The following is a 26,972-nucleotide window of genomic DNA, read 5'->3' as shown; positions in this document are numbered from 1 at the left end:
TGTTGCCTTCACATACATAACCTAATTTAAATGTGTGTGTGTGTGTGTGTGTGTGTGTGTGTGTGTGTGTAGAACAAGCAAGTGAGAAGGCGTCTGTGAGGGGAGAGAAAAAAAGCCTGAAGTTGAGAAAAAAAAAAAGATACAGGATATGCATGACATTAAAACTGAGGGGAAATTACTCGGAAGAACTGAGATCAGAAAAAAACAAGAGAGGGAGCAATGTACAGTGGAATGTATGTACAAATGTGTCACAATGGAACATTAATCTGGATTCTAAGTAGTAATAAAACTACATCTTCTGGCTAAACTACTCCTGGGAAAATATATACCTACATGATTATAACTCAGCATAGCACAGAGACACACGTCAGGTTTTCTGCTGCACTATTACAACAGTCCAGACGTGGGACCTGGCAGGTGTAGTGTTATGCACCTCTAATCCAGAGAGAAAAATATGAAATTGGCCTAGATATCCATCAACAGATCGGCTTACAAACTGAGTTCAAGGTCAGCATGGGCTACACTCTATCTCAAAAAATGAGAAGCAAATGTCCATGATGAACACTCAGATGCGGTCTATATCCATCCACACAATAAAACACTGTTTGATAGGCTACAACACAGGTGGACTTTGAAAACATGCTAAAACATCATCTACAAATCATGTATTATGAGTCCACTTATGAAAACATTCCCAAACTGGCAAGTCTGAAAAGACAGAATGTCTATTAGTGGTTTCTGAGGACAGGAAACCTCAAGGTTAAGGGACAGTGGCTGTTAATGGGTAAGGATTTTTTTCTAGGGGTAGAGGTGGGTGATGTAAATTGACTATGGTAATGGCTGTGCTAAGCTCTTGAATATAAAACCCATGCAATTATACATACTAAAAGTGCCAGTTGTATGGTATGTTCATTGCACTGCAGTGAACTTGTTACATGTAAAAGTAAGTAAACGGTATATGGCTATTTTTTTTTATTGGTGTGTGTCTGTATGTGAGTGCATGTAAGTACAAGTGTCTACACCAGAAAAGCATGTCAGGTGCCCTAGAGCTGTGAACCGACCACCATCCAGAGAGAGCAGCAAGCACCAACTGCTGAACCATCTCTCCAGACCACTATACAAGTCTTAATGTTTCCATATTCTACCTTACTTAATAATGGCATATGTTTTAATGACTATTAATAATAGCATTAGTATTGGATATATATATATATATATATATATAAAATCAATTTAGAATTAATCCAAAGTTTTAAGTTACTAAAAAATGTTACAAACTAATTTCAAGCCCATAAATTCCCAAACATAATCAAATTGAAATAATGGACCAAAATGGTCCAATAATGGACCTCATTTGGAAAATGCAAATTTAATTTTTTTTAAAAAATCATATTTAACAGATCCAGGTAAAAGTAAAATGTAATGCTTGTATTATATTTAGTGCCTGGTTCACTTAGACACAGATGTTTATTACTGAACAAACAATATTAGTCTTTAACAGAAAGAAAAGCAGAGGCCTCCAGGCAGCTGTGAACACTTGCCAGGAGCAGGAGCCACTCTCGAGTGGTGTGGCCACCAGTGCGATGCCCCGCTCCTTCAACAGCCCCTTGTCCAAGGTCCTGTACGTCGCCCAAATGCAAAGAAAGTAGAAGTGGAACTAGCTGGGAAGAGGAAGGGACTGAAGGACAACATAACAGGGGATAGTCAAAATCCATCATATGCAGGTGTGAAAATGTCATGAGACCTGTTACTACATATCATTAACATAAACTAGTCAAATATTTAAAATGCAAAAAGAGGTTACAGGACATCCCAGTATAACATACTGGGACCTTTCACCAAGGACTACTGCGCCCTGGAAACATCAGTGCCCTGAGGAACAGCAGAGAAAAGGCAAAGACAGGACACAAAGGCTAAAAAGATGAGAACAGCCAAGGGACTGTAAATTCCAGTTTGGCACTTCATGGTTCAGTGCTTAATACTGTCAACTTAGTAAGACCTAGAGCCACCTGGAAAACGGGAGAATGCCTATGTGAGATTATCATGATTAGGTTAACTCAAGTGAGAAGATTTGCCCACTGTGAGAGGTGCCATTCCCTACGCAGCATGAAAAGGATGAAAGCTAGTTGAAGACCAGCACTCACCTCTCTGCTTCCTGACCCTGACGCAATGTGCCTGGTTCCCTGGAGCTTTCTGCCACCATAACCTCCCCACCACAGTGGACTGTACCCTCAACTGGGAGCCAAACTAGACTTCCCTTCAGCGGCTTTTACCAGGACATTTTATTATAGCAACAGAAAAAGCAACTAAGATGCTGATAAATTTCATACTACATAGCCATATACACATTTTTACAAGAAATTACAAATTTTTTAATTTATTTTTTAAAAAATCAGTTTAGAGCCAGGCAGTGATGGTGTTTGCCTTTAATCCCAGCTCGGGAGGCAGAGGTAGGCAGATCTCTGTAAGTTCAAAGCCAGCCTAAACTACAGAGTGAATTCCAGAACAGCAAGGGCTACAGAGAAACCCCATCTTGAAAAAACCAAAAAGAAAAAAAAAAACAAAAACAGTTTTGTACAGCAAAAATTGAATGCCCTGCAGAATAGCCTGAATAATGGTATAAGGTTTCCAGGAAGAAAAGACTGCATTCTTGCCCTGATAATGTACAGGTTAAATAAATGCATGTATTTTTCCACATCTCAGTTCTAGGAATCAGCTTACCAGAACACTCACCTGAAGTAGCAGCTTCAGAAAGCACTTTAAGAACCTCATTTTCCATTTCACTGCTGTTACACAGCTCTTCCCAAGTCCCTTTAAATCCTTTCGTTCTAGCTAGCTCCGTGAGTTCCTTTTGATTTGGCACAACAAATCCAATTACATAAGAGTGGTAACTGAAACACACAGAAAGGGTAACTTAGAAAGGAACAAAACAGCATGCACTGTGCTTACTAATGAAACCAATTACCATGGCACTTTATAGCAAACTCTTCACTATTAGAAAAACTATGAACATACATAAAAACCACCATCATACCTACCTTATACAATGCCTCTTACCACTTAGCATATTTGAGAGCTCTGGCAGAGTTCACTGCAAACAAACCTCATAAATTCTGTGTGCCTAACATTAGAAATGGTAATGTAATATACACATTTTTAAAGGGAATTTACATTTTTTCTCAATTCTTTGAAATGATCAGTAAATTCTTAGAAACGAGATAAGAAAAGTAAAACCTGTAAATTATATTTCTGAAGAACTGCAGCAGCAAGACAAAATCTTGTGATGTGCTAGGTGTGGAGGCACAAGCCTTTATCCTAACATCGGGAGGAAGAAGCAGGCAGTTCTCTGAGTTTGAGGCCAGCCAGGTCTATAGAGTGAGTTCAGGACACCAAGGGCTATACAGAGAAACCCTGTCTTGTCAAAAGAAGAAAGAGAGGGAGGAGAGGAGAGGGGAGGGGAGGGGAGGGGAGGGGAGGGAATGGAAGGGAAGGGAACGGAAGGAAAGAAAGTGGAGGGGAGGGGAGGAAGGAAGTCCTGCAATGATACTCATTTTCTTCTGATGAAGAATTTGATTACCAAAGAAACTTAGTATGCACAAAGACAGGTACCGTTTGAGGAATACAAAACGGTATAAGGCATTATGCCTGCTGGGCAGAGAGGCGGTAGACCCCACACTAGAGAGGCCAGCCCGAACCTGAAGAAATAACAGCATCATGAAGAAAGGAACATCTGGAGTCATCCTTTTGTTGTTGTTGTTGTTGTTTGGTTTTTGGTTTCTTTGTTTAACAGCTCTGGCTATCCTGGAACTCAGAGATCTACCTGCCTCTGTCTCTCTAGTGTGCCACCACCAGCAGGTTTGGAGAGATTCTTAAATAAGTGAAAACAGCTCTGGAAAAATGCTGAAGAAAGCAAACAGCTGATTAAAGGGCAGAGTCACTGATGAGCCATGTACAGGGTGCTAACTAGTCAAATCTAGACAAATATTTTTAAAATCCACCATTTTGGGATGGATGTGTGGTGCATGCCTTTAATTCCAGCAGCACTTAGGAGGCAGAGGCAGGGGGATTAATGGTGGCTTGGACTACACAGTGAGTTCCAAGACTGTCAGAACTTGTAGAGAGACCCTGCCTCAAAACAAGAATCCACATCTCCAAAATCTAGAACATTTCTTTTCCCAATTATTTCAGAAGACAACTATTCCACCAGAAGCTCATCCCTAAGTCTACCTCTAAGGTGATTTTCCCATGAAGCCATAATTATGTCAACTGCTACAACAGGCTTCTCAACTTACTCATATATAAGCGACCATGATCACTGGAGAAGAATTGTCACTTCATTATAATTTCTGCAACTTTGGTTACAGAAAATGTAGTCAGGTCTAATCTCCGATTCCATCACATTTCCCAATACAGCTCTAGGCTTCTAAACTTCCAGGGGCTGTGAGGCTGTGGCTACCAGGACCAGCAGTAAGCATGTTCAAACTGCAGGTCAGAAGGACAGGAAGAAGGCCAGTAAGAAGACACTGCTAATTCCCCTTGCCTCTGATTGGGTCTGCAAAATTTAGCTGTGCAGATACACAGGTAGCTAAGTGCTGAGGCAGGAGGAAGGAGAATTTATTTTCCTAAACTCTGTCACTCAGGACACTTAGAGAGACGTAAAGCAGCACACAACAGGAAGATGAAGGAGAACACTGCAGAGAAGTACCAGTTCACTAGCTGGAAAGAGGTGGTGGTGGCTATTAAGTCAGAATGGTTCGAGTGATCTCTCAACAGTCCATATGGGCTGTGACTACTCAGTGTACGCCCACCAACTCTGTACACTCTGCACAGACTCCACAGCTTACCTGTTTGCATATGCACAAATGTTATCTATCAGTGGGAGGTTCTTCAAAGCCGCCTCTACTTTCCCAAGAGAAACATACTCTCCTGCCTGTAGTTTCACCAGGTCCTTTTTACGATCTGCACAGAACAAAGACAGAAACAATGAGAATAACAGTTAACATCTTAAGCACATATTGATACTGTCACCAAGTTATTCAAAACTTTTCTCAATTAAGCATTGATGGATACCCTAAAGTTGAGATTATATAAGAAAATCAGACCCTAATTTTCTATAACTAAATAAATCCTTTAGAGGAAAATTTTACTCAAAAAAAAAAAAACCAAAAATGAAAGAAAGAAAGAAAGAAAGAAAGAAAGAAAGAAAGAAAGTCAGAAAGACAAAGAAACAAGGAACTCAATGGCTCACCGATAATCTTCAGACAACCATCAGGGTCAAACTCTCCAATATCTCCAGTGCAGAGCCACCGCTGCCCATTTTCATCTTCAAAGAAATCAGTCTGTGTTTTCGCTTCATTTTTGTAGTACCCCATTGTCACATTTTGGCCACCAATAAGAATTTCACCTCTGGGATGTGGTTTATCAGTATTAAAATAGCCACCTAAAAAGCACAAATAAACCATATAGATATTACATAAAACTTCAAAACTATTAGTTTCTAAATATAGATCTTATTTTAACCAATTAGAGTCCCAGGATAAATAAAGCAGATACTGTGGCTAAACATTATCAATAAGCTAGCACCAAACTTTCAATCATTCAATAATGAGCATCCACACTTTCTAAGCTACTATTTAAAAATAATGAATATTCTAAATTCCAGCATCCTTCACCTATTATGTAAAATAATTACAAAGTTTCTACTTGGTTCATATATCATGATAGAAAAATTATAAAAGAACTGCCAAATATTAAATAATAGAACAAATCCCTTCATAAAATCACACTAATATATACTTAGAAGCTTGTTCTTGCAGATAATTTTAGATTGACTGAGTTCAAATTTTATTGACTATTTCTAACATATGCAAAAAACAGATGACAAATGTTATCAGTCTTAGAATATTTAGAAAGGAGAGGTATGTCCCGATAGATCACAGATAATCCATCCATATGCTTTGATATGGCACAAATATCTCTACAGTGGTTTTTATTTTAAATAGAATAAACAATAAATTTTTATAGAATTAAAGTGCATTTTTTTTCCTTTAAAAAAAAACTTTGCTTGAAGCCCTCGGGGTAAAGGGAAATTATGATAATTCATATGGAATAAATGTGATTTTTTTTTCTTCTACTAAGTGAAATTATGACTACTCTTTTATTACATTTATTCTTCTCCCTTCCCATGTCACCCCTGGTGTATGTGTTGTGTGTATGTGTGTGTGCAAGCATGCATATGCATGTACACATAAACCACAGCATATATATGAAGGTCAGTTAATTCTGTTTTACAACCATGTGGGTTCTAGGGATTGACCTCAGGTCCTGAGGATCAGAGACAAGTGCCTTTACCTGATGAGACATCTTTCTGGCCCTCCTAACTTATAACACTATTCATGTAGCACGTTGCTCAAATTTCTGCTATCATTTTTACTTTAGGTAACTTATGTAATAAAATGATAACCAAGAGACTAGGGGAGACTACTCACTCAATAAAGAGTTTGCTGTGTAAGAAGACATAAGGTCAGCTGCCAAAAATCATATTAAAAAGCCATGCATGGTGCACAGGATTGTCATCTCAGCACTCAGGAGGCAGAGACAGAGTCCTAGGGCTCACTGGCCAGCCAGCCTAGCCTAACCCACAGTCTCAGTTTCAGAAAACAAGGTAGACATGGCCTCTGAGGAATGCCATCCAGCCTCCACACATACAGACACACACATATACACAGTAAGTAAAGAAAAAGAGAAAAAAAAAAGAAATTCTATTCTTCGGAATCAATTCTGTCAGATTAAAGTTAGAAGGCAACAACAATTCTACCCCCAGAAAGCCGACAAACTCATGGAAACTGAACAGTCAACTACTGAACCACACCTGGGTCAAGGAAGAAATTAAGAAAGAAATTAAAGGCTTCCTTGAATTTAATGAAAATAAAAAGACAACATACTCAAATCTATGGGACACGATGAAAGCAGTGCTAAGAGGAAAGTTCATAGCACTAAGTGCCCACTTAAATAAAATGGACAAAGCATACATTGGGGACTGCCCACCTGAAAGCTCTAGAAAAAAAAGAAGCAGACGCGCCCAGGAAGAGTAGAAGACTGGAAATAATCAAACTGAGGGCAGAAATCAACAAAACAAAAACACAGAAAATAGTCCAAAGAATCAATGAAACAATTCTGAAGCATGCAAATTAAGTACATCTGCTCAGGTCTATATAAACACAGGTAATATAATCAACAAAATGAATGCTTAAAATTTTACATTCTAAAATATGCAACAAAAGGAACTAGAGTACATTTCTATTTCAACCTTATAAAAGTTAATGTTCCGTTACTAAAATAAGTTTTACCTTCCTCCCAGTTCTTTAATTTGATTTCACAGCAAACTAATGGTGCTCCCACTCTGCCGGTATTGTAGTCCCACACTAAGAGGCAAAGGGAGAAAAAGTATTTGAGAACTGTGGTTAACCAACTGCTTCCTTTTCCTAAGTGATTTAAAATGATGATTTATCCTAAGCCTTGGAAAGCCAGCCTCATCCCCAAGAGAATCCTTACAAATACAATTGAGCCAAAGGACGCATGCTCTGCTCAGCACAGGGACACTTTTTAAAGACCTGAATTATTACTGAAACTGATTTTACTTGTTATGCAGAGTTTGGGGCTTATTAAGACTTTTCAAACAGATTTTAAGCAAAAGAGTTACAGAAAGAGAGGCCTTCAGGAAGTAAAACACACCCAGGTAAATGGGCATAGTCTTCTCTCAGTTTCAAATGGTTTGGAGTCTACATTAGTAACTGAAGAGTCCTATCGAATCAGGCACACCTGCTCTACATCCCTGGAATCTCTGCCTATCACACGTCCTCACACGTGTAAGTGGCTGCCCAGTTCCTAAGCTGGGCGTCCTATCTTACAGGACAGAGGAGCACAGCAGCTCACACCTATCTACTTCCTTGCTAGGTCTTACAGCATTGCAATGCTGACGGTCTCTCCCATCTTTCCCCGGATCACTATTTCAAGGCTGGCATCTCTCACATCATCTTCAACAATCATACCATACTTAAGATTCTACAGTTACAGCTGAAAGCCAGAAGAAAACTCCCAAGATCTTGTAGCACAACCCCAAAATGATGAATTATTAGTACACTGTGATTCTTCATCAAAGATCATTCAAATGTCAGAAATAAATCTGAACTTTGGTACCTAAACGACTAGTTTAAAAAAAACAAAAACAAAAACAAAAAAACACTAGTCTGTAATTGCTGGGATAAAAGTACAAAACAATGTTTCTTGCAAAACATCTTTCCCAGAATATTCAGTTTTTAAAATGACAATATATAATAACAAAAAGTTCTTGTAGATGAATTAACTACCACTTCATCCAATACATCTTAAAAGTATCTATCAACAATTACAGTACCCGAGTTAATCACAATTCTATTATTCAAAACCTTGATTACTCATGTATTTTTAAAAAATAATTCATAACAAATTGTAGGGGCTACACTATACCCCAGCCTCTGATAGGCACACAGGGGACATCTCAGATGACAGCACCTACCTTCTGTAATCGTTCCAGCCCCTGTTGATTCCGTGAGTCCATACCCCTGACCAACGGGACAGCAGAAACAGATATTCATGAATCGTTGTGTCGTTGCAGAAAGTGGAGCACCACCACACAACAAAAGGCGAATATTTCCACCCAGTAGCCTTCGAACATTCCGGAAAACAAAGCTAAAAGTACCAATAGAAAATTCCAAGACTTTTAAAGCAGAGTGGTAGTTTGAATAAAAATGGGCAACACAGGCTCATATACTTGAGTGTTTGGTTTCCAACTGTTTCAAATTAGGAAGGATTAGTAGTGTGCTCCTTTTGGAGAAGGGGTCACACAACGACTGGGCTTTAAGGTTACGAAAACCAGCACCATTCCTAGTTGGCTCCGTGGCTTAGGGTGCAAGCTCTCAGTTACTGATCTGGTGGCCAGCGGGGTGCCTGCCTGCCTGCTGCCATGCTCCCTACAATGATGGGCATGGAGTAAATCCTCTAAAACTCTAAGCAAGACCCCAATTAAATGCCTTCTTCTATAAACTGCCTTAGTCATGGTGACTCTTTGCCATCAACAGAAAAGTAACTAAGCCAGCAGAATTTAGTTTTCCAAATCTCTAACCTCTCTGTTAAATGGAGCTTTTGAGAATAAGTAACATAATCGAAGTGATACAGTCAGTTCAGATTAGCCTGAGTCACTCTGTCTTAAATATCAGAGGTACAATCAGCAAAGAAAATGTCATTTCCTCAGTTATTTTTCATGTAATAGACAAATATAAAATTGGTATATTTAATTATTTATAGTAATAGATTTCCTTTTTAATGAACAGAGAATTTGCTATCATAAATGCATATTATATGTCATATCTTCAAATAATTTATTAGAAGCAAATTAATTTTCTGCTTGTATCTATTCACTAGAAATTAAGGCAAGTTTTATGTACAGAAATCTCTTTTAAAAATCTGTCTAAAAAATCTACCTAATACAAACTTTGAGGTATTTATATTATAGCTTTAAAAATATGCAAATTATCTGGAAGCAATTTTAAAAAGAAAGGATTTCAAATATTTATTTAATATGCTTCTGAAAAACACTAGCAAAAAAGACTGCTTATAACTCAAGTAAAAAGCAAGGAGCGAGGCTGGGAGTGGATTAGTGGTGCTGCTTGCTTACCAAGACTCACACCCTAGCACAAAGCTATGGAAACTGAAGTTTGTTAAACATTTTGAAAAGGATGAAGACTACATGACAATCATTTTATTAGTTGTATTAAGGCTGAATGTGATGTCATACACCTTAAATCTTATGTTCTAAAACTGAGCTATCCAGTTTCTTAACCTAAGCCCTCAGAAAGGAGAGTCTATCATCAAAAAGAAAAAAATGTATTAGACTCTACATCTTCCTAAAATAGATAAAAAGTCTAAAAAAAACAATAATGTAAAGCATCTGAAAACTATGCTTATATTCTCATAAAAAAATTAAACATATAGCTGAACAGTGGTGGTGTATGCTTTTAATCCCAGCACTTGGGAGGCAGCAGCAGGCGAATCTCTTTGAGTTCAAGGCCAGTCTAGTCTACAATGCAAGTTCCAGGAGAGCCAAGGCTGTTATACAGTGAAACACTCAAAAGAAAAAAAAATCCTATTTTCACTTTATAATTTTCAAACTATTCGGTACTCTTTATTAACAGTACAAAAACAGAGATGAAGGATGGGGGACAATCTTTTAAAGCTTTAAAAATAAAAGTTGATAATTTTCACCAATATGCATATCCAAATAAATGTTAAAGTAGTGTTTTGAAATTTACATCGTTAAAAATCTAAGTAATTATTAAACACAGCAAAATGATTACTAAAAATTTTTCAGTTCTTATGCAGGAAGGATTGTTACAGTCCCTTTGACTTTTCAAATGAATTTCTTAGTACACAGCTCAAAATGGCCTAGAACTTGCTATGAAGCACAGGTTGGCCTTGGACTTTTTTAAGAGGCCAGAAGGCAGCGCTGGTGTCCAGCTCTCGCATGCTCCCACCACCCAACCTTACTGCAAAACACTGAATCATCTCGTCAGCCCCCAGCCACAGGTATTTCAGGCCTGAGCCACCGCAACCATGGTACATAGGCCTCAATTCCCTGCTGAACATAACGGGCATTAACACGAAGAACTGGCTTTACTCACCGGTCACACAGTGGAGTACTGCACCCTTTGGCAATCTGTTCCATCTTATAATTATAGGCCAAAATAAACAAGTTTCGTTGGAAACTACTCATTTCATTCACTTTATTCATGACGTTTTTGTAGATCCGATCCATGATTTCCTAGACATATAAATAAGTTCATTAATTATATGAGCAATCTTCATATTTACGTCATATCCATATCATCAATATTCCTAATTATCATGTATATTATGTAGGGTAGTTTTGGGGTGCATGTGCCATGGTGCATATGCAGGTGAGTCTCTCCTTCTGCCATCATCTGGGACATAGGAATTGAACTCAGGTCCTCAGACTGTGTAACAAGCACTTTACCCACCCTACTCAGCTACCTTACTACCAGGACACTAAGTCATTTTAAAGATAAATTTTTTTTTTTTTAGATTTATTTATTTATTATGTATACAGTGTTCTGTCTGTCTGTATACTTGCTGGCCAGAAGAGGGCACCAGATTTCATTACAGATGGCTGTGAGCCACCATGTGGTTGCTGAGAATTGAACTCAGGACCTCTGGAAGAGCAGTCGGTGCTCTTAACCTTTGAGCCATCTCTCCAGCCCACTAAAGATAAATTCTATCAGGACTAAAAAATATGAGTAGAATCACAATCAGTTTTATCACCCCATCACCTGCGGCTAACAGCGCGTCTTGAGTGCTTAATATGAAAGAACGGGCAGTTCTTACCGGAACAGCTGCCATCAGGGTTGGCTTCAACATGGATGTGTCTCCTTTGCTTCCTTTTTTTATTTTTGAAGACTACAAAACACAAAAAATAACCTATATATATAAAGATCTTGAACTTAAGCCAGACGGTGCTGATGCACACATTTAATCCCAGCACTGGAGCAGCAGAGGCAGATCTCTGTGAGTTCAAGGCCAGCCTGGTTTATAAGAGCTAGTTCTAGGGCAGGCTCCAAAACTACAGAGAAACCCCTGTCTTGTGGGGGGGGAAACAGCAATAATTTAACTGATTTCACTTGAAACTGACAGGGAAAGAAATGTTAAAAATACTTTTTAGTATATCAAGTCTCAGATACTTAATTTACCTGATCTGCTAAAGTCTGTGGTGAAGAGTAGCCAATTCGACATCCATGAGAAAGACATACAAGCTCAGCACTCAATTCTAGAACATGGGCCAGGGGCAAATAGCCAATGTACACATCTTCCTCTCTGAAAGAAATGACAGATAAAAGCAAGGGTCATGGGAGCTCTCTGCCAAAGTGACTACAGCAAGCGTCTAGATACATGGTGGAATAGCTATACATCCACTGAAGACAACACTCCCTGCTGATGGAGCACTGATAAGACAGACAGAAAGAAAAAAACTACAGTTCAATCCAAACTACCGTTCAATCCAAAAACAAAGAGAATGTGGTCTGTTACAGAAGGCTTGGGTTTGGGGGTCTTTTTAAATGACAGAAAGCCACTGTGTAAGAGATGACCTTTTAGAGTTAGTGGGTATCTACTGTGACTCTCTTAGAACGAATGCCTGTTCTAGGAGCTGGATCCAGAAATAAATTGTAAAGTATAACTTAATATGTAAGAAAATATGTATACTCATGTATTTTTCAAGAAACGGCCCTGCATCTATGAACATGAAGAACAACTAAGGAAGTCCAAGGAAAAGCACCATTCAGGTTTCCCAGCTCTGTTCCCACATCCCGTCCACAGCTAACTGCACGTGTCTCAATGCATGTGCGTCTGAGCAAAAAGGCAACAAAAATGGCAGTGCACCAGCTCCGTCATCAGAAGAATGATTTCATCTTAATTCCTCTCATCCCATCTGGTGTCTTCTGCCATGCTTTGCCTACTCCACTCCACTCTCCCCTGATGCCCCAAGAGCACAACCTCATAATCCAATCAGTTGACTATGACTACCTCTCTGCCCACCAAGACTGCACATAGCATACAGAAATGACTACGTACACATGGAAGCAAAGCCAACTGACTGAAATAATTTAAACTTAAGGTGCTTACAACCACAAAGTCAGCTGAACCCTGCATCTTTAAAATACTAAGCCACTGTACTACATTTTAAAATCACATGACGGTAGCTCAGCAGTTAACTCATGTATCTCAGTCTGGCTCTCAGCACATACGCTGTGCACTCACAGCTCCAGCTCCAGGGCACCTGATGCTCTGGCCTCTGCAGCTTCATTCATGAGCAGGGATAGGGAGACACATACACTATTTTTCAATTAATGTTCTCTAAAGTGTCTACTTTCATAGACACTTGGGAATAACTTAACCATCTACTAAAAAGGCCCAAATGCTCGTATTCTAACAGGTACAAATACAAAGTTACTTTGCATTTTACCATGACATACCCCAGACTTGGGATCCTTCTCGCCATCCCAGTTATCGAAGCAATGATGTTGCTGTGGGAGATCATGACTCCCTTTGGAATTCCTGTGGACCCACTTGTATACATGATTACTGCAATGTCTGAGGGCAACGGCCTGCTGTGAGCTTTGTTTTCTATATTGAAGAAAAGAAAAACACACACCTCTGAGGAACTCGGCTACATCACCAACTTTCTTCTCATTCATTTTTATAATTCAACCAAAATACTCAAACAACAGTCAACACATAAGGAGGCATAAACAATACAGGGACAAACCGGTTATGTCCATAATATGATAAGCGTTACAAAGAAAAATAACAACAAGGTGAGAAAATAAAAGATGCTGCTTAGACACAGCATTCTGGTAAAGTGTCTCTAAAGAGTAATTTTAGTAAAAACCTGAACGAGTGAGCAAAGTAGCCACAAAAGTCCTGGGACTGGGAAGCCAGTACTTCAAGAAGTAAAAACAAACAGTGGGCATGGTAGCGGATGTCTGCAATTCCAGCACTCAGGACACTAAAATGAGATCTTGAGGTCAAAGCCAGCCTAGGCCACAAGGTAAGCTCTGGACCATTTTAGAAACACCCTGTTCTGTTTCAAAAAACATAAAATAAAGTAGTACAAGTAGTAGTAGTAATGGTAGCTAGAATAGTAGTGGTAATGGTAGTTAGCAGCAATGGTAGTTAGAGTAGTAGTGATAATAACAGTAGTTAGCAATAGTAATGGCAGCTAGAGTAGTAGTTGTAGTAATGGTAGTTAGCCATAGTAATAAATAACCCAGTACAAAAAAGCCTTAAAGTAGGAATGTGCTTGGCATCTATTATAAGACGAGGGGCATGGTAGGAGTGGAATAAACCAGAAGTGACAATCAGTAACAGTGGAGCAGCAACCAGGACCACAGGCAGCCTAGGTGGGAACATTGAGAACTGCACTTGGTCACTCTGGGATCAAAAGAAAGAAAATTTTCAACAGCAGCAGGCCATCATCTGCGGCAAAAATGAAATAAAAGAACTGAGAATCCAAAACCTACTCTAGTAACTTAAGAGATAAAAGGGGCTTGAGCTAACACACCTACAAACTTACAAAAATGTTCTCTGCTTCATGAAATGACTGTTGGTTACTCTCAGTACCTTAGTGTTGCCTGTCTGTGGTCACAAGACTATAAGCCTAAGGATAGCAGCCAACACGCTACAGAAAAGGCACAGGACACAGATGAAAGACATCAGCGCCATCCACCTGCCTAGCTCATCCCAAAACATGTGGATTTCTAAGGAAAATGTTCACGTATTCCCTCCTATCTGTCCAGACAATTTCTTAATAACCACACACCACATATTTCTTTTTTCTCTAACTAGACATCACTGGTCAACAGTCTCTGAGTGTCCACCAACACCTAAAATTCAACATGCTCAAATATTGTCATGCCTGTTATACCAAGAATGTCAGCATGATCCTGTCCCTGAGCAGCATCACTACGTTTCCTACTACCGAGGAAACAGTAGGCAGCAGCCCAGCGTTCTACAGTAACAGTCTACACTTTCTGAAGCTCATTTCTCTGGCAGTTACGAATTCTATAGTCTCTATGCCTTGTGTGAATTCAAAGACAAAAACTCTGCAAAGGCAAGTAAGAGTCTGAGAAAGAAGCAAAAAGGAGGGGCTCAGGCTTAGCGGCTCTAGCTGTAGACACACTAACTAATTCTAATGGGTAAACTTAAAGGTGGTACTTTAAAAATCCACTTCAAAACTTACAGAAAATTGAATGATGTAGAAGTATTTTAATTAAAGCAAACACTACTATATTTTTGGTTATTGTTATCAATGCTGTTTTTAAGATAGGGTCTCAGTTAGCCTCAGTTTGGCCTTTTACAAGCTACGCAGTCAATGATGATCTTCAATTTTTGACTTTCTTCCTCCACCTCCCGGGTGCCGAGATGACAGGCATGTGCCCTCATGTCTAGGGTTATGCAATGCTGGGGATCAAATCCAGGACTTAGAGCAAGCTAGGCAAACATTCTGCCAATTGAGTTACATTCCCAGTCCACACTTAAAGAATAATAATAAATGCTGGCATTTTCCTTAAGTCTTTCTTTAAAGGCTAAATAAAGGCATTTGTAGAAAAACCCCATTTCTACATTTGAGAGTCTAGAAAACTCCTGTGTCTTGTGATCTAACTCCAGGATCACACCTCTGGTTAGTTCTAGAGAACACAGTGAGCAGAGTGCACATATGGAATGGTGACCACACAACATACCCATGTTGGCCTTCACTCCGAGAGCCTGCACTGCGGTCATGGTGTGTACAATGACTCCCTTGGGGAACTCAGACCAGGTTGGAGGCTTCCTATCAACAGTAATGATATGGCGCAGACGTGGGACCAAAGAGACTATATCCTGAAGAAACACAAACATTCACCATGATACGTTAACCAAGTTCACCACACTGAATGACCAATTGATTTCTTGCCCCCAAAAAGTTCAGTGATGGGGATGGGGAAGGAGGAAGGGAGGGAGGGAAGGAGGGAGGGAGGTGCAGGAGGCGGGGCTACATTCACTATTCCATAATATTATGCATACTCTGTTCTTTGATAAAATCCTTATCAAAATGGACATACCATCACAGAATACCTGAATTACATATAGGGAAGCCCAAAGTCCCTCAAAAACATAAGGGGAAGGGAGAAAATCCACTTTTAAATTTACTAAAAGAGAAAAACAAAAGCATGCCTGAGATGGTAAAGTTTTCAGGGGAAATTGCCTAAGAAACTACAAGAATCATTTTCCTATTATTTCATAAAATGTCTCCCATTTTAGTACTTAAAATCTTCAAGCAAATCATTACTCGGTGATTCCTAAATGAATTTAAAATACTCAGTGGTCTGGAGAGTGGTTAAGAGCACCCATATAGCAGCTTACAATTAACTCCAATTCCAGGGAACCCAACACTCTCTTCTAGCATTCTTGTATACTTCTTGGCACCCCTCCCTCCATCCTTCCTTCCCCTACTTCCGCTTTTCTCTCTTCTCCTTTCTCTCCTTTCTCTCTCCCTCATTACTTCCCTCCATCTTTCTTTTCCTTGCCTTCTTCCTTCCTTTCTTTCAGAAGATAAGATCTCAAGCCCCTTAGGTCCTACTTTCAACTCCCAATGCTGAGATTCTGTATGCACATGTAGGTGCCTATGCACAGTTTTGTGTGTGTTCTCCAAGCCTTCCCCCACAGGGTGCTCTGGCCTGGAACCCACCCACCTGTCTCACTCACACTGGAGCTGGGAGTGTGAGCAGATACCACCATACCTGACTTACAGAGTTCGGGGAATCAAACGAAGGTCCTTGTGCTTACAAAGACAAGCATTTCACTTGAACTACATGGTACATAGACATACATGCAGGCAAAATACCTATCCACATCCACATAAAATAAATATAAAATGTTGAGGGATCAGCAAGATAGCTCAGGAGGCAAGTGCCTGATGTTTCACCTGAATTCAGTGAAACCCACAAGGAATCTCATGGTAAACAGAAGGAGAATTGATTCCTATGGGTTGCCTGTAGAGGGCAAAAAAGCCTTGTGCACACAGGTAGGCCCTGGAGAAGTCAGGAAAGTTAAACACACAGCTTACCTCTTCAATGGAATGATGTGCATAGCTGCTCTTCCTGGAACACTAGGAATGATGCTGTAGCTCTCACAATTTATGCTCTCGCTTACCTAGGCCACTTTTCCCTAAATCCTGGGCATTGTTTTTAGACCATAAACCCCACTCTCATGAGTGAGCCAAAGTGACTTCTGTTATCTTAGGGCCAGGTCAGTCCTGACTCCCATAGACACTATGTTTACCTCAGTCAAGCTTCCGAGACCCTAAATCTTGGGCACTGTCTCTGAGTCAACAGTACTCATACTTGTGAAAGAAGTCAGACGTACTTTGGAAGGAATTTCAATATAAAGATGTTTTAAATAGTTGTGCACTTGAGACTGAGTTACCTGAATACATATTCAAAGAATGTGCTGTGCTTAAATGTGACTGAAGTAAAATGATCTAGGCCAGACTCTAGAAGTCCTGGTCCAGCACCAGTTATAGTAAAGTCCAGCTGAGCTGAATTTCATTCTTGTCTCTTCATGGATCATTTTTTCCTTACCTGCTGTAAAGCCTACAGAGGAATCAGCACAGCTGTCCTCATTTTAACAGGTACGTCACGTCACATGTGACCGCACGTATGCATGCACATGTGCACAGAAACACAAATTAAAAAAAATAATTTACTTTAAATACACTATGAAACAAGCACAATAAAGCTGTCATCCTTTCAACAGACACTAGCATAGTAGTAATTTTTAACAATTTTTTAATTCTGGTCTAATATATATGAAATCTGCTTTTACGTTCTAAAAATAAAGAACAAAATCTCACAAAGATAACTCAGGATCAGTATGATTCGTCAAAGCATTACACACTGAGAGTTAACTGCAGTCCTCACCTTCAGCTTGGTCTGCAAAAGTTCTTTGCTAGTGATGATGTTGGTCACCTCTGTCTCATTTAGTCCATGAACAATGGCTGGACCTCCCAGGGTAGCATACAGTGTAACAACTACGAGGAAGAGGACACGGGTCACACGTGGAAGAAAGGCACAGTTGTTACACAGCAGCGCTCCTTTTACTCTCCTCCCTCTGCCTGCTTTAAGTGAACATTCTCAGCACGTGTGCTGCACCTGCACATTGTTCTAAGACTAATGTCACACAAAGGAATTATACCTGATCCTAGAATGTCAAAACCTTCCTTGTTGGCTGCTAGAACTAGAATGTGAAAAGAGACAAGTCCAGAGGTTCTCAATCGTCCTAAATCTGTGACCCTTTAGTACAGTTCCTCATGATGTAGTGACCTCAACCATAAAATCATTTTCAGTGCTACTTCATAATTTTGCTGTTATGAACTACAATGCAAATACATATGTAAAGTCTTATGCAACCCCGGTGAAAGGGCCCTCCCTCCCTTCCACACACACCCCAAATGGGATAAGGCCCACAGGTTGAGAACCACTGGACAAGCTGGCACAACAGCACATTGAATGTCAGATCTTAAGTATCACAAGTCAACAAAATAACACATGCCAGGAGTAGTGATGAGACCTATAATCCTAACACTTGGGGAGCAGAGACTGGAAGTCACCCTTTATTACACAGTGAGTTTGATCACTAAATGAGACCCTGACTCAAAAGATAAAAAATAAGGAAAAATAGTGTCCATACGTAGTGGTACAGCTTATTCTAGAATCGAAAAATCAAGTATTTTAGGAACACTGAAATCACATAATATATACAACATGGATTTCTTTTATGTTTACTTCCCATATAACTGGAAATAGAAATAGAATGATTTTAAAAACAATAATTCTTTCAAAACATTCTTAAAAGAAATGTAAACTCAAACCTTGGAAACAAAAAGGCAGTCCCTATTTTACAAAGTAGAAGAAGCAGGCTGGGTGCAGCAGTACATGTATTTAATCCCAAGCAGGATTCAGAGCCAGTGGGGTCTCCAGACCAGCCAGGGACAAACGGTGAAACCCTTGATACCTGTCTCACCTAAAGAAAGAAGAAAATGGGCCAGGCAGTGTTGGCGCATGCCTTTAATCCCAGCACTTGGGAGGCAGAGGCAGGCAGATCTCTGTGAGTTTGAGGCCAGCCTGGTCTACAAGAGTTAGTTCCAGGACAGGCTCCAAAGCTACAGAGAAATCCTGTCTCAAAAAAGCAAAAAAGGAAAGAAATGGGACTGCTGGAGAAATGGCTCAGAGGTTAAGAGTCCTTGCTCTTCTCGCAGAAAACCCAAGTTCACTTCCCAGCACCTACACAGTGGCTAACAACCACAGGAATCTAGAATTTCCTTCTGGCCTCCACGAGCAATGCATGCACCATCACATAAAATAAAAATAACTTAAAAAAAGAAGTCTGCTGGAGGCATCATTTTTATTTCATGTTCATTTACCATGACATTTGGCACCAAGGCCTCCCTCCCAACCGACCCTCCAGGACTGCTTTGCAGGGTTACCCACCATGCTCACCACTCAAATAACTTCAGCAAATACTAAGATTCTTTATCATATAACCTAGTGCTTAGAAATTAACCCAGGTATGATAGGGATGTATTCTAGAAGTTAACTGTAGCTACTAGCAGAAGTGGATTAGCAAAACAGCAGCAGGGTTCAGAAAGGTCCCTGAGAGATGATAGCCAAGCAGTGACCCTGTAAGCTAGGCCTAGTTTTCCAGATGCAGAAAGACCCCTTAATATTTGACCAGTAGGGTTTCTTCCCAAACTGATTCTTTTTCCAAAACAGACAAATGAATGAACAAATATCTGAAACATAATGAACACCCCTCCACTAAATTAGATAAAGGAAAAAACTAGTATCAGAGTATCAACCTCTTGCTTAAATACTATTTTAGGGTCAAGTGTGGTGCAAACAACTCTACTACTAGCACTCGGCAGGTGGAAAGAGGTGGGGACCTCACAGTTCCAGGACAGGAAGGGCTTCATAGAGACCTGTCTCAAAAACAAAAGGACAAAAAAGAAACATTATTTTAAAAAGCATGGTCCATACGTACGCTGGAAGTTATACATAAAACACGCCTGCGCAGCAATCATCCACTCAGCCCTGGTCTCACAGAAGATGGCGATGTTGGTCTTTGGTTTCTGGCCCAACATCTGCAATCCATTTCCAAAGTCAAGGGCTCGAGTGAAGACATCTTCATAGGAAAGCCAATTATAGTGCCCCAGAATAACCTGACAAAGCAAAGTATAAAAAGCACAAATGTCTTTCAACATGACCAAAATGTTAATTTATAGAATGACATCAGAGCAAATTTCAAACTTCAAGTTATGTGAACATAAAAGAAATTCACTAATAATGCATTTTAAAACTTAGCTTTGTGACATTGTCTATGACAACCCAAATCCCATGCTAAGCTTTTAACTATGACAGAGGGGGGAGTTAACTTTATTTTTGGTTTTTGAAATTATTCAGAATTGAGCTGAAACATCAGGATCTATACAGTTCAAAACCAGCAGAGTTATACAGTGAGGTCCTATTTTTAATAAACCAAAAAGGGAAGCTGGCATGGTGACACACTTGAAATCTCAGCATTCAACTACTGAGTGTGAGGTTACATCAGAAGGGGACAGGGGAGAAACCTGGATATGACTGAAGGAATCATAAAGGTCAGTTTCCTAGACAAATGGCCCTATACTAATAATTCATTTAGAGCAAAACTATTCTCTGTTTGAAAATTCTGGATTTCAGAAACAGATGGTATGTGATCTATAGCTAGAAAGTGACCCTACTACTACCGAAGTTCACAAAAATATTTATAAGAATTGAATCTGAACAACACACCCATCATGATAAGCAAAGTACAAAGTCTCTCTACAAGCAAGTGGAGACTGAGTTATATTATTCAAAGACCTCTGATACTTAGCGAACCTGTAATATTTTATTTGGATTTGTCAGGAGTGTAGGTAACAAGTTTACATTAATAATAAGCTCCTTTAAAAGCTGGTTAACATATTGCTGTCCTTAGGGATTTCAACTTAAACACAATCAGGAATTCTCCATTATATGTAAACCTGAACAAAAACTACAAATACAGCTGGTTTCCAAGCATGGCTGTGTTAATTTATGTTTCAAGCATCTTAAACACCATCTCAACAGGGATTAGAGAAATAGAGCAGAGCCTGCTTTTCCAGAGGACCCTGTTTTCCCAGGCCACAGGTCCAGAGGAGCCAACATTCTCTTCTAGCCTCCAAAGGCCCTGGCACAAAGGTAGTGCACAGACATGCAGGCAAACATTCATACAAATAAAAATCATCTGACCATATTTATTTCTAAAATGCAGCATTCAAGAGAGTTCTCTAAGAGGTTAGATGAAGAAGACGAAGGATGAATGCTGCCCTCTGGTGTCCTGTTGAATACAGATGTAAAATTATACTTCTTTAACTGTGGTAGTCCCAAACTCTCACCTTGCTCTGCACCCCCAGGAAAGGTTCAGCATGGGAGCTCCAATGACTTCAAAAGGAGCTCTGTGTGGGTGAGAAGAAAGATGAGAATTTGGCCCAAATGTGTGGGAATCGGATTATAGTTACTAAGAACTATAAACTCCAAAGATAAAAATGGGGCACCTGCCTAGATTCTAAATCTAAACGACCAGTACTGTCCAACAATGTGAAAAAAAAAACACCTAATATACAACCCAAATACATAAACTCATGTGACGATGCCAGCATCTCATAAAGAAATTAAATTCTAAAATTTAATTCAAGTGTCCATGTCTATAATCCCAGTCAGTACTCAGCTGACTGAGAGAAAGGATTGCTTTGAGTCTTAGGCCAGCCCAGGCTACAAGAGAATTCAGGCCAGTCTAGGCTACAGTGTGAAACCCTGTCTTAACAACGAAGGAAGGAAGGAAGAAAGGAGGGAAGGAGGGAGGGAGGGAGGGAGGGAGGGAGGGAGGGAGGGAGGGAGGGAAAAAGAACTAGCCAGGCCTAGTGGCACAAACTTTTAATCCTAGCACTCAGGAAGCAGAGGCAGGCAGCTCTCTCTAGGTTCAAGTTCAAGGCTATCCTAATCTACATTGAGATTCCAGAGCAGTCAAGGCTATACAGTGAGACCCTGTCTCCAAAAAAAAAATTAAAAAAAAGGACAAAATAAAAAGGAAACCTGAATCTGTGTTTCATTATTTAAATCACTAAGTACTGAGTGTTCTAGTTAATTATCTTTCCTATAAGATAACATTTGTGGACATCCTGAAGTTTCTAATCCTGACTGTATGGCTAACTCAAAGCTAAGCTATTTTAACCTATGCTGTTAAACACTGCTGCAGAAAGAACGAACCTCACTGAATGCAGTACTACAGATTTCATCAGCCCACAGTCTAAGACTCCCCCCCCCCCCCAGTTACTAATTTTCTCATTCTCTAGTAACTCTAAATACTTCTTCTTTTTAAATATCCTTTCTCTCTACTTGGAGATGATCATTGTCGCTTACCTCACTAAGTCATTAGAAATTAAACAGAAATTCCTCAGCCTTCAACTACCAAACTTAAGAGCCTATATACACTGGTGCTCACATCCTGCGGTCCACATGGCAGAATGTCCCAGACAAAAGCCAGACTCTCAACGACTGCTTCAAAAGCTCCTCAAACTTCCACCTCCACTACAGCCTTCTGTTTTTACTTGCTCAGCAGGATACCAAACAGGTATAGCAAACTTAGCAAGCCCGGAGCCAACCGCTCTCCCGCTTCCTCTCTTTATCCATCATTCCTATGGAAGAGGACAATGCACCATCCGCCCAAGTGCTCCTCACAACTCAAGTTACTCACCTTTGCATTTCATCCTCAGGCTCACTGCTAAATCTATCCAGAGTCTACCACCTCATCTACAAAGTATGGCCTGAACCCAGCCACCTCTTTTATCTCCATTACTGTCATGCCAGGCCATCTTCTCCACAACTCATACCACTCTTAGCCTCCTACACACACATCAACAGGTCTCTTACTGCCCTTACTTCAGATGCAGCCTCTGCCCTTCCAGCTGCACTAAGGCCCAGAGGGACTGGAAGTTTTCTAAGCCTCTGTGTAATGTGCAAACCCCCTTTCCAAACTCAACTTCCTAAAGCACAACCCCCATCCTTTCTGTTCTTCGGAAATGCTAGAATAGGGGAAGGAGGACCTTACGTGATTCACCCCATGAACCTCGCTCAGATAAGCTCATTCTTGTCTGGGACCCACTACTCTGTCTTCCTGCCCAGAGGTTCTTTACCCCACTTTGCTAGATCTTGGTCAGGTCTCACCTTAAACGCAACCTATTCAGGCAGGCAGTCCTTAATCACCAATCTGCTTTCACACTGTTGATGGCCTTCTCCCTCTTGTGCCAAAAATCTAAGACCCATGAAAAATTACCCAGTGTGTCTTATTAGTGTTAAGACACTCAGTGATGATTCCCTTAACGTGTGGAACAGCTGGAGCCATAACCTTCGCTCTCATCACCATTCAGTCACACAGGGTTTGCTAGAGATGCAGACAGGTTCAGCAATCCTGGCAGCACAGTTCTCAACAAGTCTCAGGCCTCCTCATTTTAACATTCTTAAGCATTCGGCCAGTGAGCTATACATCCCCAGTCCTCGTAGGAACCTTGGGGTCACCTTGTTCGTTCATACTTGACTATTTTTTTTATTCTGTCAAAGGAGTGACACACAGTATCACTGTGCATGTCATAACATCAATTATCATTCAGAGCCAGGCGGTAGTAGCACAAGCCTTTAATCCCAGCACTCGGGAGGCAGAGGAAGGCCAATCTTTGTGAGTTCGAGGTCAACCTGGTCTACAAAAGCTAGTCCCAGGAGAAGCTCCAAAGCTACAGAGAAACCCTGTCTCAAGAAAAAAAAATTATCATTCACAGCATCCTGTTTAAAAGAGTACAACTACCTGGAAAAAGAGCATTAGTATTTTAAAGTTTTTTTAGGAACATAAAAAATGCAATGATTTGATGACAGTGTCTTGCACTCAAAAGACAAATAATAAAATAGTGATAGCATACAGAAGTTATTAAAATAAAAGCACACCAATATTTAACCACTTAGACCTCTGGTCTAGTAGAAATCAAGATTTCAGGTAGTTTTAAGTATGAGGTTCTTGGTTTCTATCCTCATTTACTATCTAAAACTATTTCAGAATTACACATTTCCTGTCTTTTTCAACAAAGTATGCCTGGCTTTCTTTAGCCTACACTTGTGTGGTTTGGGACAAGCAGTTAAGAAACAGGAAGTGGGGACAGCAAGCATGGAAACGAAAGCCACAGGAGAGTGAAGAAAAAACAAAGCACAGATCCCAGGCCACAGAACTATTACTTTTCATATGATTTAGGATGTAAATGTCCCCACAAGTCAGAAAATGCAGGAGGGGCATGTTTAAACAGGGTTATACTATGTAGTGCTGGCTGGCCTAGAACTTGTTTCTATCCTCTTGCCTCTGTCTCCTTCCTGAATGTTCGACCACAGGCTTACAGGGAGTGTGAACCCAGTCAAAAGGGGAAGGATGTTCTCTAATATTTTTGTTTGTATTTATTTGGGGATGGGGAACTACCTGAGGATTGAACCTAGAGTCTTGAGTGTAACAGGCAACTGATCTACCACGAAGCTGTAATTTGGGCAATTTTTCTTTCCCTTTTTGGTGCTTTGAGACAGGATCTTGATAGCCCAGGCTAGTCTTGGACTCCTATCACACCGCCACCACGCCACTTCCCAAAAGTGATAAAAATGTGACTCTGAAGAAAGACACAATACAAAAGCCAGCATTGAGAAATAACAAAGAAGGAAACTATGTTAGCTGACCAAGTCCGCTCGCTGACTTTCACGGTAACTCAGAAGTCAGTGAAGTCTTCCATAACCACTGGCAGCTACATAATCCCTCATTCTTTACCCATATGCTTCTGCTCCCCAAAGTAAGGACACTTTGAAATACTAATGCACACAAGCTTCTCAAACTGAAGGTTATCTTCAAATGTGGTAACTATTTCTAATGAAAACAAGTCACCAAAAACAGGTCTTCTGTCTACTGTAGTAGCACAAACCAATGCAATCAGGGAAGTAGGAGGATCAAGAGTTTAATACCAGCCTGGCTGCATGAGACCTTAAAAATAAATGAACAAATAAAAGCCTTCTGACCGTCCTCTGCTGTTTGGGCAGTAGGGAAAACCAAGCTGTGCCACCCAGTCCCCGCCATGACACAGGACAGGGGGTGTGAGTGGGCGTGGGGCTGGCTCTTTAACTCACTCTCTAGCCTGCAGTCCATTCCCACAGCTGCCATAGCCCAACAGAAACATGGGTCTCAGCTATACTCTGATACAGACAACAGACAGTAGATTTCATTTGTTATACATACAAAACCTAAAAATTAACTCTAGGTCCCCAAAAGAGCTAATTCTAGACAAGAAAAACAGAATGTTTTGTCAATCTCTGTATATAGATTCTGAACAAACTGATAAACTACAAATGCAAATTTCACAAGTACTAATAATAGGCATATCTTCTGACATAAAGAATTAAAGGTACATGCCTTTAATCCCAGCATTCTGTGGAGGCAGAAGGTGGGTGGACCTCTGAGTTTGAGAGCAGCCTGGTCTACATAGAGTTCCAAGACAGCTAGGACTACACAGAGAGAGACCACAATTTATAAACAATTAATAGATAGACAGACAGATGGGTAAATAAATAGGAAAATGATACAAATAATTGTTTTTTCTTTCTCCTCTCCTATAATCCGTAGTTAGCTACAGAGTATGAGCTTTGGAGATCAAAGGCCTGCGTTCAAGCCTCAGCTTTGCCACTCAGCAGCCTTAGGGTCCTGAGGTAAGTTAGTTACCTAACTCATCTGTGTGCCAACGCTCTGGTCTTCGATAGAGATGGCATCATCTAATCCATAAGGTTACTTCCAGGTTGAAAAGAACTTGGTACTAATTAAAACAGCTTGGCTCATAAATACTAATGCCACAGTCATTAAATAACTTTTCTAAAGCCACAAGACTAGTAAGTGGCGAAACCAAAATTCAAACTTGCGGTCTGGGTCTAAAGCCCATGCTCTTAACCACAATATTTCTGTCTGTAAAGACAGCTCATCTCTTTTTCAAGCCAAGATTCTCTACAGTAGTAAAAACAAAAATTTAAACCATGCAACTGCCATAACCAAAGTACCAAGATATTAACACCCACTGTGAATCCCAGGAAAACCAAAACAAGCCACATGGTGCCAAGCACTCTAGAATAGGGCTCCCCACTCTAAACTACCTAGATATTTTATCGTACGCCATGGAGATGTCAGGTTCAAGAGCCCCACACCAAGGCACATTCTCCATGTCTTCCTGAAAAAATAAGTCAAATCGGTGGCAGTGAGGACAGAGGGACAAAAGAGTCTAGGGCCCTAGAGGGAGACTTTCTCCTGCAACACCAGCAGAACCCAGCTGCAGGAGACTACACTTCCCATGATTTTAAGTGTGTACAAGGAGAAAAGACTTGTGGGTACAAGTATGAAGGGACTCAAGGCAGCAGACATCATCTCACCTTTTTAAAAACTTTTCCATTTGGTTGAATTTCATCTTCCTCATTCAAAATTTCACGCGTTCCCAATAGTCTCCTGTCCTTAAATTTATTTTTTGCATACAGAAAGACTTTATCAAGTGTGTTGCAGCCAGGGCACAAAACTGAAGCCAAACCGTCCAAGCTGTCAACAGATCTGTATGCAGAATCCGGTTCTGAATTGACAGACTTTGCTTTAATTTGCTTTGATTTTTCTTGTCTTGACTCACATAAAAAGTAAAATGGAATGTATGTTAAAATAGTATAGACGTATATTACAAAACGTATGAAATATAAAAGTATAGGGTTGATGGTCTGTTTTAGCTTCATGGTAGATGGTTTTGAAGATGCGTGGTTATTCATAAGTGTTCAAAAATTAGAATTAACAGATTTCAACAAGAACCTAGAAGAAGAAAAAAGAAATAGATTAGCTCAAAATCACTTTAATAGACAAGGAACTTAACTGGCAAACATGCACACTAGATTTTATTTTCCATAGTAGTTCTGAATATTGGTCAGTTTTTGCAGACCAAATTATGAAGCAAGACAACAAAGCATGACCACTGTGTCTTTCTTTTAAGGTTTATTCATTATATACAGTGTTCCGCCTGCATGTATGCCTGCATGCGAGAAGAAGGCACCAGACCTCATTACAGATGGTTGTGAGCCAACATGTAGCCACTGGGAATTGAACTCAGGACCTCTGGAAAAGCTCTTAACCTCTGAGCCATCTCTGCAGTCCCTATTTATTTATTTATTTTTCTTAAC

At 40.1% G+C, this 26,972-nt stretch overlaps 1 protein-coding gene across 2 annotated transcripts in view; it reads right to left on the bottom strand.

Annotated features, from left to right (window-relative positions):
- The window catches only part of Acsl3 (acyl-CoA synthetase long chain family member 3), a 47,150-nt gene that overhangs the window by 1,267 nt on the left and 18,911 nt on the right, over positions 1-26,972 (bottom strand). For both annotated transcript variants that reach the window (XM_041649759.1, XM_041649760.1), the window contains exons 2-14: positions 26,190-26,607; positions 19,687-19,864; positions 17,568-17,677; positions 15,351-15,489; positions 13,083-13,233; positions 11,802-11,925; positions 11,440-11,511; positions 10,719-10,858; positions 8,558-8,730; positions 7,350-7,424; positions 5,249-5,440; positions 4,845-4,959; positions 2,734-2,891 (exon numbers count right to left, since the gene is read on the bottom strand). In XM_041649759.1, coding sequence (XP_041505693.1) covers positions 2,734-2,891; positions 4,845-4,959; positions 5,249-5,440; positions 7,350-7,424; positions 8,558-8,730; positions 10,719-10,858; positions 11,440-11,511; positions 11,802-11,925; positions 13,083-13,233; positions 15,351-15,489; positions 17,568-17,677; positions 19,687-19,864; positions 26,190-26,567 — 2,005 coding nt within the window. In that variant the 5' untranslated portion in view covers positions 26,568-26,607. The remainder of the gene's footprint in view (positions 1-2,733; positions 2,892-4,844; positions 4,960-5,248; positions 5,441-7,349; positions 7,425-8,557; positions 8,731-10,718; positions 10,859-11,439; positions 11,512-11,801; positions 11,926-13,082; positions 13,234-15,350; positions 15,490-17,567; positions 17,678-19,686; positions 19,865-26,189; positions 26,608-26,972) is intronic.

The sequence above is a fragment of the Microtus oregoni genome, unplaced genomic scaffold, assembly GCF_018167655.1.
Source record: "Microtus oregoni isolate MIOR12 unplaced genomic scaffold, Mior012 000004F_ref0000308, whole genome shotgun sequence".
Classification (NCBI taxonomy): Eukaryota; Metazoa; Chordata; class Mammalia; order Rodentia; family Cricetidae; genus Microtus; species Microtus oregoni.
Note: the sequence above shows the minus strand (reverse complement) of the source record. Positions and strands in the feature narration are given on the sequence as shown.